This window comes from Spinacia oleracea, chromosome 6 (genome assembly GCF_020520425.1).
Source record: "Spinacia oleracea cultivar Varoflay chromosome 6, BTI_SOV_V1, whole genome shotgun sequence".
NCBI classification, from domain to species: domain Eukaryota; kingdom Viridiplantae; phylum Streptophyta; class Magnoliopsida; order Caryophyllales; family Amaranthaceae; genus Spinacia; species Spinacia oleracea.
Window position 1 is genome coordinate 147,943,874 of NC_079492.1, and position 12,680 is coordinate 147,956,553.

Genomic DNA, 12,680 nt, shown 5'->3' on the forward strand with positions numbered 1-12,680 from the left:
TAAGCTACTTTGGAAGGTAGAAATCAGCTTAGCATGGAGAACGAATATTTTTGTGTAATAAATGAAGAAAAATATGCTTTGATATTGATAGGAATGTATAGTGTCACTGAATTTTGGCTGGGATTTGCCATCAACTTTATGAGAAAAATAATGTCCATGTGTTTGTCTGCAGGAAAAGCTTCTGACAAGCGAGAAATGAACTGAAGCTTCAGTTGGGAAGAAGTTTAAAGAATGATGTCCTGAGATTGAGAAGATTCACAAGGTAAAATTGTTTGTTCTTTGCTAACTCTTAATTCGATTGAGTAAAGCAAGTTTATATTGTTAAGAAGGGATTTATCTATAAATGTAGCTTTGTTAGAGTCATAGATTGTAAAATGACGGCGTATCTCACAAATTTATTCTTAATAATTGATTAGATTGTTGGAAGGTATATTATATGAACACCTTTAGTTAACCATGTCACCACTACTACTACTTTACACACTACTCGCTTGTCATCGTGTGAATTTAGCTGTGTAGATTAGTCTTGGGAAGAATAACTCCACATTAAACAGGAGTATCACTTGAACTTACTGAAAGCTATTTGAGATTTGTACATGGCTATCGAAGAACCATGTTAGAGTTTTCACTATTCAGACATGTTACCAAACTGTCAGAATCCTTGATAATTGTTCTTCCAAAATTTTCTTTGGGTCTTTGCATTGGGTTGGTCCTTCAGTTACTAAATATTTTCATTTTTTCATATCATCCAATTTTAATCATTCAAATGTAATGACCCAATCTAAACAACAGACGAAAACTTACTGAATTTAAAGAACAAAGCTCCACTTAACTCATAACACCTGTCAGCCCAGGGAATCACGAAAACCAAGCAAAATACAGCCAAAACAAAAGAAGAAAACTTAAAGAATACAGTCAATATTTCCTTGTTAAGAGGACAGTAAGCCAACTATACAAGGAAATGTCAGCAATAATACAGGCTAGAAATGCTAGATTATAACCGTTAAACTTTAATCATACATGATACTCAAAGTTCAACTAAAAATTTGCCTTCTTACTTAAAGGAAGCATTCTCCATTTTATGTACTTGATGTATCTCATGTTTCTTAACTTCCAATGACCCAAGTTTCTTGAAGTTAAATGACATGTACTTTTATGTTATTCCATTTTTGGTTTTGCTTGAAGAATTAGAGCTTTTTTTTATGTAGCTTTCTGAGAAGTTAATGGAGTTGCAAATGTATATCTGGGAGTTCTGAATACAGAGATATGGATTTTCCAACTCATTTTTTTCTCCATTGTCCAATATCATATTTTACTAGAACTAGAATTTGCTTCTCAGACAGCCAGAAGATGAAATTATTCATACAATACATGAAATTGACAAAACTCCAAAACTGATCACACAGATCAAAAACCCTCTCACTTTTTGTCCAAGCATATATTAGTAACAGGACCAGTTAGCTAGATTTGGATAACTAAGGGGGTGTTCGGTACTACTACCGTTGACAAAACTCCAAAACTGATCACACAGATAAAAAACCCTCACTTTTTGTCCAAGCATATATTAGTAACAGGACCAGTTAGCTAGATTTGGATAACTAAGGGGGTGTTCGGTACTACTACCGTTTGCTCGTTTTCCGTTTTTTCACAAAATAAAAACGAAACATGTTCGGTTAAACTGTTTTGAAAAACATACCATAATCAAAAGGTACAACGGCCCGAGCAACCAGACTTAGCATATATGTAGTGACTGGAGAAAATTCAATCCCATTTCCCTAAAACAAAAGCGGAAAAAGGCAAAATACTATTTGTGGTTTTGGTTTTCCTGTTTTCGTTTTCACATACAAATAATAATCTATCATCTCTCAATCTCATCTTTTGTTCTTCAGAATTATTTTCTTTGATTTTGAGATTATCAAAATTTTAAGGATTAATTGGATACCCTTCTCCAAAAAAATATTAGGCTCCTCCAATTTTCTTGATAATAATAGGCTTCTTGCTCTCATTCTTGCCTCGTTTTTTGCCTTCTTATACAGATTGTACATCTCCTTCCTTCCGCGTAACCACCATCGCTGCCTTCTTCAGCCACCCTCAATTGTTGTGGTATGGAAAGACAAGAAGATGAAGGAGAAGAGTACTAAAATTAATATAATAAGAAAAATTGTTTATCTTTTCTTCATTTTTAGATCTTCCTTCCAATTCCAGTCATATCCTGGTTACTTCTCTGATTTTTTCCCACTATCATAATTTTTTTATTATATTATCTCATACAAAAATATGAGAAGCTTGAAGATACTCCAACAATGAAGTTCTGATCCAAAAGATGAAAAAAGTTCCAGTGGTAATTTTTTGCACCCAACAATGGAGATCCGATTGAGATTGCAAATAGTTGGTCATGTGTGTATTTATTTTTTAGGGGGGGAGGGATCTTTGTAGTGTGGGTTAGAACTTCCGTAGTGAAAGAATAAAATCATAATTTATCTTCCTATGATTTATTCCTTGTACAATAAATATTTTATATAATTAGTTATAAAAAAATTACTCCGCACATGATTAAACTGGAACAGAATAAAAGCTGTAGTTTTAAAAAACTGGATATTAAAAACTGAAATCGGTTATGAGTAACATTGGTACCGAACAATCCCGAAGTGTGCAAAGGTGGATGGCTTTTTTTCATTTATTTTATCATATAATCCAAAAACCTCAACGGCATCTAGCACACAAGTGTATACAAATAACTGTAACCATCTCGTTCAGTTTTAGTATAATGTCACAGCAAATACGTAGTAGAAGCAAATAAAGAGGAAACTCTTCACTTCAGATTTCAATGTCTACATTTTATTGAAAAGTTGACTTATCAAGGAACAATTACGTATTTATGCATTTGTACGTGGTTTACTACATACAAGACACAAAATGCAAAACATATTTTCCTTGATATTGTAAAATACAGATACTTACAGGCCATTATGTATGACAGAATTATTGCGAGATATGGTGGCATGATATATACCAACCGAAGATAATGATGGAACTGAAATAGATATTATCTAACTCCCACCATAGTAACTGTTGCTTTGATGGTCATAATCAGAAGGAATATCAAGCAAGCACACTGACATCTCCGTGAAGAAATTGAACCACCTGTCTCATGCTAGGCCTACCTTCTGGCTTAGGATGGGAACACAACAAGTTTGGAGAAGCTTTGGTGTTTTGGGGAGGATCGTCTGCTCAATATCGGGATCACGTGTTTCAGCCACGAGCAAACACCTCCGATGTAGTGTATTCATGAAATCGACAAGGAGAAGCATTTGCTAAGGTAGCTACTGCCAGAGTAGTAACTAAGCTAGCTGATTTACTTGTAAACTATCTTATCTTTGCACCTATGTGGATAACCCTTAGAATTCTATTGCAGTATAGAAGCTAGGATAAGAGGCTTACTAACCAAAGGCTTTTTGCAGAAAATGCCTCTTACATCTTTGTGAAGACAACACTAATATTTTCCTTAAGTAATATACTAATATGCATTGTAATTATAATTATTCGCGATATTTTTTGACCGTTTTGTTAATGAATTAATTAAGTTTGGATATTTTGTTGATTAGCTAACTATGTCGTTACGGGAGAGATTTGAGATAGTTTTTTTTGTTATAATGTTATCCTCGTAGCGTGACATCGCCTAAGTAGCGTGGAATTCTTCACCAAGTGTAACTGGAGTTTTGAGTTAACATTGTTGCAAGCATGCGAGGGCTTTGCTTGAGGAATTTATTTATCAATGACTGTCCAGATTCCTCTTAAGCACCCACATTAATTTTTGATGTCTTTTCCATTGATTTGGATAAGAACATAATGTTCGAGTATTTTTTACAAATTGACAAGGATGATAACAGTCATCCCACTAATGTGTCTTGCTAAACTTAATTCGTAAGTAATTACCCTTTCAATTTATGTAATTAGTTTTTATATCATGGGGTAGGGCGTGCAAAATTTAACTCACAAATACGTTCTAATGTTGCATGTGGAATGCTACAACAAGTGTTTGAGAGTTTAATGTCTTCAATACATCTATATTATAAGCGTACTTGTGACATTGTATTATCAATTATATGCAAATCGAAATTTAGTATTACCTTTTCTAACATTATCACAAATTTGTCGATGTCGTCTTTTACATAACATTTTTACGAAACAAATTTGTATACCTTGGGGGATCGTGCGCGCTAGCGCACGACGATCCAACAACTAATATCAATAAGATTATGAGTTGAGATTAATTTAACAGGATTCTTCACCAAATTCAATTCTTTTCTTTTGTGGTACGTTGGGCCATTTAGGGGGGGAAGTTTCAATAAATCTCTTGCGTCCTTTTTTTATTAGAATACCTATGTGGTCGGTGGCGGAGCCAGGATTTGTAGGTTGGGGGGCGAGAATTTTACATCAGAAATGTGAACATTTTATAAGTTTGAGGGAAAAAAAAAAGGTAGTTATGTCGGAGATGGGGCTCGAACCTTGTATCAAGGGGTTCAAATATGAACTTTTGACCACTAGACAAAGGGAAATTGATGATTTATTCTTACAGTTATTAATACATATAGCTTACTGTTTTTATCTTGGGGGGGGAGCCGCCCCTACCCGCCCCCCTATCTCCGCCTCTGGCACTCAACTCTTTTAATTTAAAAATAACTTAGAAATCTTATTTATGTAGGATTTAACCCAATATTTTACTAAGAGTTTTTATTTACTTTTTAATATTTATTACGATAAACTAGAGTTTAACACAAGGAAGACTTTTCAATGGCTACCATTAACCTGTAGCCATTGTAATTGCTTTCAATCTCAACCCTTTAATTTTTGAGACTAATCTTATCCATTCGATTGTTTGACTATAAGATTTTTTAAAATCAGAATCAAATTAAACTAAATCCATTTTAGTATTTTATATTTTGAGGAAACTGTTTTTCATTTTTTTTAAATAGAGAAAATAAATCGCTGAGGAACCACTGCTATACCTCATGCAACTTTGCAATCTCCATTGATGTGCCTCCAAAATGAAAGTCGTGATATTGTCATTTGAAATCAGTATCTATAAGTTCAATATTTATTTTATGCTGCAGTGAGACATTATCAACATTTAATTATCTCCATTTGTCCATCCAAATTGAACAACATAAATTTGATAGATCGGAAGCCGATGTATATCACCATCTATATACGAACAACTACCTCTCCTTTCTCTTCCGGCAAGATCGATTCTATACTGCTTTTTATTTATGAAATTGGTTTTTAGCTTCTTCCGTAAATTTCAAAATAGTTAATGCATGTTTTAATTCTACTCCGTATTATTTTCAAATCTGGATTTTAAATCATATGAACAAACCAATGGAATCAGATAAAATGGACAGGTTACAACTCGTACAAGTGAATTTTCGTAGAAGAAACTGAATTTTCATTTATTAATATTAATCTTATTTTTATAACCTGTTTTAATTTTAAGATATATTAATTACCAAGTCAACCCAATGTATGGATGGTCCTGATTTAATATAGAAATTTAACGGTTTTGATCAAAAAATTACAATGGCTACAGAATTATTGTAGCCATTGTAAAATTATCCTTAACACAAAGTTGAACTTTCAATCATTATAAATTTATAACATTATAAATAGACTAATATTTGGTTGTAGTAGTAGTAGCAACAACAATGACAACAAAATAAACATCATGACACTCATAGAAATCCTAAAAATATGACGAATATTATTATAGCTCGCAAAAAATGACCAAACCCACCAACCCAACCCGAACCCAACCCGTTATTAAAGGGTTGGGTCAAGATTTTTCAAACCGTTTAGTTAAATAGATTGATCCAAACCAACCCGTTATTAAATGAGTTGGGTCAGGTTGAAAATTGCAACCCGAATATAACCTGCCTATCCCACAAACCCGTTTAAAAGTTAAAAAAGCAAATTAATGAAAATTTGAAATCAATTTTGGACTTTATTTGTTTGGGCTTAAGGTCCTTTTTCGTTAATCATTTATAAATGAAAACCTTATAATTCATTATTCATCCTCAGTCTCTAATTTCTCTCGATCTCTCTCCTCTCTTAGTCTCTCTCTCACACAAGAGCTAAAACCCTAATCTGAGATTCTCTATATATTAGATTAGATTAGATTATTCCAATAAGGAAATTCCAACAATTAATTCTCATGTTATGACATAAAGGCATTGTTCACTTTTGTTTTTCCGTTAATTTGACTCAAATCAATGAGTAACCTAAGTTTATTATCTTTTGTGTTAACATAATTGTATTTATGTTATTGGTGTCCACAAACTATCAAAAAAAACGTAATAGTATTTATGTTATTGGTATCCATTGGAATAAATGAACATGCCTCTTGGGAAAACATTTTTTAAGTGTGTTTCCTTTCTATATAAATAGAGATGCTAAATCACTTGTGAAGGAGATGTGAAAAATACAATATATTTTCTTGCTTTCTCTTATAAAAGGAATCTATAGTATTTTTAATTATAGACATTAGAGAGGTGTGACGTTCTCATATACCAACTCTTGTTAGATTGAGTTTGTTGGAACAACCAAACTCAACTCGTCTCCTATGTATCTCAATAGCATTATCGTGCAATGTAACTCCGATATTCTTATGGGACGATAAATTACTATTAGGAAAGCTACAACAAGTTACATGCCTAGAAGAACATATTCGGTTTACCCCTACTGCCCTACACATTTTTTAACACATTAGAAAATAATTTTTCAATTTCGCTTAAAACTCAGCTTTTCAACTAGCTGAAAAAACCAGTTATCATAATTTTTAAAATAACAAAAACTAAAAGGCACTGAAAAGTCATTACTAAAGTCTTTTAAGCCGGTCCGAGGCACGACACGACCAAACACGAAAAAAGCTTTGTCTGACACGAGCGCGAAGTGGTGAGCTATGTCCAGGCAGCATTTTCCTAAAGAAATGCATGACAAAACACGCCATGGCCCTACACGTTAAATAGAGTGATATCGTGTACGGCTCGACACGTTTGCTTATATCGTGTCTGAGTCGCACTTTTGAAATTTCCGACACGGCCTAAAACCGTCACATTACAAGTGGACTTAGCATGGTCCGGAACATGACCCATGGACTCGACCCGAAACAAGGCCCACAGGTCCACAACCGATCCCAAACAAAGGCCATTTTTCCTTCTCATCTTTCTTTACCAAACGGAATACGCCGATTACGCAGTTAAGGTAGACGGATGCCTGAGTTAGGAAGCTTGCTCTAAAAAAGAAAAATGGAGTTCATCGACGAGTATGGTGAAAGCAGACCTAGGCTCATCTTCCAATCTCGTCCCCAACCTTCATCAGTAGCCATTGATTCACCTCAAAATTCCCAGAAAAACAAGCCTATACTCATCATCTCACTCTCTTTCTCTCTCCTCTTCCTGGGTGCTTCCTTCTTCTTTATCCAATCTCAGTTACTCAACCCCCTTTTCCTATGGCTTTCTCTCTCCTTCCTCGTCGGCCCTTTTGCTCCCCTATCTATCACTGCGGGCGACATTCAAGTTGGCCAAGGAAGAATCGTCGAATTCTCCCCTCAAATAGATCCAATTGATGCTGATGAATCCAAGAAAAAAGTGCCCAATAAGAGAAACAGAGGTAAGCGATCTGATTTTGAAGGGGTTACAAGTAACGGGTCTTCTGATTTTGTGAAGAACAGTGACAATTTGGAGGGTTTTGGGGTTGATTTGAAGGAAAATGAGAAAGGGGATTTGAAATCAGGGTCAAATGTTGTGATTGAGGAGAAAGATTGGAGTGAGGAGGATTTAGGGTTGTTGAGGAAACAGGTTTTGAAGTATCCAATTGGGAAACCTAGAAGATGGGAGGTGATTTCTGAAGCTTTTAAGGGTAGGCATGGTGTAGAGAGTGTGATCAACAAAGCTAAATCGTTGGGAAAGGAGAAGCCAGTAGATTCAGATTCGTATTCGAAGTTTTTGAAGGATCGAAAAGCGAATGATAAGAAGGTTGAAGGTGAAAATGTAGCTGCAAGTAATGTAGAAAATGGTGGGGAGGTGATTACCTGGAGTTCAAGTGAAGATATTGCTCTGCTTAATGCATTGAAAGCTTTTCCAAAGGAGGTTGCTATGAGGTGGGAGAAGATTTCTGCTGCTATTCCAGGGAAGCCGAAAGCCGCCTGTATGAAAAGAGTTTCTGAGTTGAAGAAGGAATTTAGGAGCTCTAAAGCTTCCACTGAGAGCTAATTTAATGTGTTGCATTCATGTTTCTGAGTTGTGGTAGCATTTGAATGAGGTATGATTGCATTACCACTCAATTTGATGTTTTTTGGTTGATTGTTGAAGTTTTATTCAATTAATGCCCTGTTCTTTGCTGTGCTATGGAGTTGAATAACTGATTGACTTGAATCATTTGCAACTTTTAGTTGTTTTTTGGCATTTTGTATGTTATCCATTGAATAGTGTATGCCACCATTAAGTTTCATTAGTTTCCTTTGATAATTTCATGTTGACAAATTATAAAGTTTGAAGAGCTTTACTGTGAGGTTATGATATACTACGGAGTAGATAGTTTGGAAATTTTGGATCTGGTAAGAGACTATGGAAAGTACATTACTTGAGCAAGAGAAGATGACAGGGGAATGCTTTATGGTTATGAACTTATGACCAATGAGTGCTGGTAATTTGATGTTGGAAATGCTAAGAGTTGTTCAGGGGATGGTGATCACTCTGAATAGAGTTAAAGCATGAGATGGGATAAGAGCTCTTTCTTTTTAAATATTTTGTGAACTTAACAACTAATTTAGTAACAGGCTAACAGCTAATAATACATTATCATGAACAAAGTACTCAGGGAAAGATAACCACCAAGTTACCAAATCCAATTTAGGAAAACACTTTCAGGGAAAGATAATCATGAGACTGTGAGAGTCACAAATAGAATGTGCACAACCATATCCCAAATCTTAATACCATGAGGGGGGGGGGGGGGGGGGGGGGGGGGGGAGGGGTACTTCCCTACAAAATCAGCATTCACATAAAGGAAAACACTGAGGTGCCGTAGAATTACTTACAAAAATACAATATTGGGTATTTGGTATTCGGACACAGGATTGGGGAAATGATCAAGAGTGCAAAAATACCCGGAACATTTCGCAATTATCTCAGCTAAGACCATAATGAAGCCCAGTGCTGGGAGTACATTGAAGGAGTTGGATACAATTGCCGGTGAAACTCTGTTGCTAAATCAATGGGAGCGACATAGCCACATAGGATTGTGGTGACTAGGACTTGAAAAAAGTTGACTGACACTTTCAAGGCATTCTAGGGTTTGGATAGGAAGAGTCCGGGCTTAACTCAGTTCAAAAGTACTGTATTTTTCATGAATTACCACTAGCCTAACAGATTGAAAAAAAGATATAGAGTTAATTAAGAGCTCTCTGAGGTTTTGGGTTTTGGTAATCACATTCAAATCTCACTCAATTTGATTGATACTAATAGTTTTATGAGGTTTTGGGTTTTGGTAGCAATTTCTCTGTTGATGCTAAGAAGAGCAAGAATAGTGTTTATGATCAATTCTCATCTGAAACCATGAGATGGCAATGCCTCATGTTCATGAGCATCTGACCCAAAACCAACAAAATTTCTTAGTCTAGTTATTTCCTAGGGAAATTAGGTAAGAAAATAAATCCAGTTGGAATCCTTTGTCCGAAGTATCAATATATTAAGAATGGAATTCTCTCTTTTTTGTAGAAGTTTTCTTGTCTGGAATCCTAAGCTCATGAATTCCTTAACGAGTCTACGAAATTCGATCTCAAATGTTCATGGAATCCTAAGCTCATGAAGGAATGCTCTCATGAATGAATGGACGTTTGAGATCGAATATATGTAGGTTATGTAGCTTACCTATGGACTTCGGAAGTTTTCTTGTTTGAGTTCCCTAGACTTAGATACCTCAAGTGAAATGGATATCCAATTTCTGCAGAAATGAAATCACTTTCAAAAGCTTGATTTTTTTTGTTAGTGTACACAAAACAGAAGTTGGCAAGTTGTCCACGTCATATATTGAAAGTGAGCGGATACCAATTTGGTACTGCTTTTCAGAAAGCTGTTATTGTTGCATCTGTGGATTGATAACCTCTGTGTTAGACCATCAAAACTTGAGCTACTTCCTGTCCATACATGTCCAAAACTTAATTCCTCCAACTTTGAGAGAAGGATTTCACACATCAAATCATGCACGCTGATTGTTCTAATTTTCCAATCGACACCGATATGTGAGACTTAAACTAAGCTTCTATTTACAACTTCTGCCAGAATTCCAGTTATTCTTCATTTCTTCTGCAACTTGTTCCAACGTTCTTCCTCTTATCCTTTTTACAAACCCTCTGCGTTGCATAGTTGGATTAGGCGTGCATGTCTGATTGAGTAGTCCCCAGGCAACATCCCAAGTACATCAGACAGTTTTAGGTAACAAGGTAAGTCAGTGTAGCTGAGAGACAAAATTCTGCTCATATTTGAGGGGTGAGAATGGATCAGCATATCGCAACCAAGACTGTATTCGAGCTTCTGCATTTCACTTATGGCTTTTCTTTTAGTCGACCACATTCCTGAAATTGTAACAATTGCCAAATCCTCCAACTCTGATGGGCAACCAATCTCGATAGAATAGAATACCTTCTTGCAGAGCTGTTCTAAGGCTGCCTTCTCAGGTAATTGTTGTAGCTTGTATATTTCGTCAAAAGATGATTCTATGCATTAAAAAGCAGCATATTCAGAGCGTGTTGCACTGTTGTGATTAACACCCTGCTGCTTTGACTATTTTCTGTATGCCGGATTAGTTCCCAGTATTCTACTGTCCAGACATTCATTAAAAACAACCATATAACTCTTTTGCTTCAAATATTCTCTTAGCTCAGTTATAAGCTGAGTCTCATCCATTTAATCAATCTCTGCAGGAGGGGTTTCTTTCCTTGCCTTGTAGAATTCTTTCAATGTTTTCCTCAGCAATTCCCTCTACCTTATATGACTATAATTCAGTGATCCAAGCTTGGTTGTTAAAGTGGTTAGTAAAAAGCTGGTTCTCATATACTTTCCTGACAAGCATCGTCTTGCCTAGCCCACCCAGGCTAACAACCAAAATCACTGTGTCACCCATTCTGTGACATCTTTTATCTGATAAGCTACCTCTCGCAGTTGGTTCACCCAAAACAACCATAGTTAACTGTGTCATTTTCGGGCTTAGCCTTCTCATCTGACTAAATGAATGCGCTCCCCTTTAATCTGAGCAACTTCTCAGTGGATGCCACTCTAGACAGTTGCTTTAAGCAAAGGAACCAAACTTTGTATTACGAGGTTTACGACCGCCTCTTGTCATTTGTCTCCTTCTGCTACCTCACATTGCTAATCAGGCACACCACTATATTGCCTTTGCTTATTCAAGTGGCTTATGTGACAAATGCTTCATGGCTGTGAAGCATGTACATATGGTCTCTCGAATTAAGAGGGCCTTGAATGTGACTTGCATATAGATTGTGTTTGCTGTATGTAATTAGGCTCCATTTGTACAACGGAGAACATTTACAAAGGAAAATAATTTTCTATAGAAAACAATTTTCAAGGGAAAACATCAACAGGAAAATAGTTTTCCTTTGTTTGTTTCTTTACAAAACAAATTATAAAGAAAAAGAACATAGATGTGGAAATGAGAGGAGAGAACAGGAAATATAAGGGACTAGAGTGGAAAATATGGTATTCTTTCTTTTCAAAGGGAAAGTTGGTTTTCGCTTGACTCGTTGTTAACTGTTGCTGGTCATCTATGGATCAATGAATATTGTGATTGGACGTCTGTATTACTTGGACTCGGGTAACCATGTTTGACATGATGGCCTGATGAGTATTGTTGAGTTTGTTGTACAATAAAGGTTTTGTCCTTGAAAATGTTCTAAAGGCTTCGCCTGGCAAATAAAGAAACAGTTTGATCCTAACTTATGTTTTTTATTTGATCATTGTTTCTTGCATACGGAGTAGTTTCAGAGAACTGCTTCATATAATTGTGTTGCTTGTTTGAGTTTCTTATCTGAAAAGTAATCGAGAATGATGTGTTTATGCAGGAAAAGAGAGCCTATATGACATCAATGTCGGATCATTACAGTTCTCTTTGGAACCATATATATGCCGTTTGATATGAGAAGGAAATTTGGTAAACTCAAATACAAGTACAAAAACAAATGCAGAGACTTAGCTTGATGCAGATCGTATACGAATACATGATGAAGGGACTCAATGAAGCGTTGAGCTTGATTAGGTTAGGCAATAAAAGTACTTATTTATGGTTTTCATATTGTTTCTCTTACCTCTGACTTTCTTATGTTTCTCCTTTTTACTTTTTTCTATTCTATTGTCTTCTTTGCTGATAGTTGAAACTAATACTTGTTTACTCGTTTCTTCAACTTGTTGTTTACACCAAGGGGATATAGAATAAAAGGAACCTCACACAAATATAACTTCACTCAAACAAAAACCTCAATAAGAAAGAACTTCACGAAAATGGCGTAAGGTGGCACACACACTGCCTCGTATTCAAAATTTCGCCTGTCAAAAGCATCCGTCAAAGTCGGGTAATTTTGAATGAGGTCTGAGTCGTTTTCAGACCGAATC

The 12,680-nt window shown here is 35.6% G+C and overlaps 1 protein-coding gene and 1 pseudogene across 1 annotated transcript; one reads left to right on the forward strand and one right to left on the reverse strand.

The window, feature by feature from the left end:
* Positions 1–7,216: 7,216 nt before the first annotated feature.
* LOC110781545 (transcription factor MAMYB) lies at positions 7,217–12,449 on the forward strand. Its single transcript, XM_021985691.2, has 2 exons — positions 7,217–8,316; positions 12,134–12,449. The coding sequence occupies exon 1, from the start codon at positions 7,302–7,304 to the stop codon at positions 8,265–8,267; it is 966 nt and encodes a 321-aa protein (XP_021841383.2). The 5' UTR covers positions 7,217–7,301; the 3' UTR covers positions 8,268–8,316; positions 12,134–12,449.
* On the reverse strand, positions 9,479–11,382 carry LOC110781538 (disease resistance protein RPM1-like; annotated as a pseudogene).
* Positions 12,450–12,680: the final 231 nt, after the last annotated feature.

What these genes read in the sequence shown, in the direction of transcription:
- LOC110781545 (XM_021985691.2), top strand. Translation starts at nt 7,302, where the DNA reads ATGGAGTTCATCGACGAGTATGGTGAAAGCAGACCTAGGCTCATCTTC.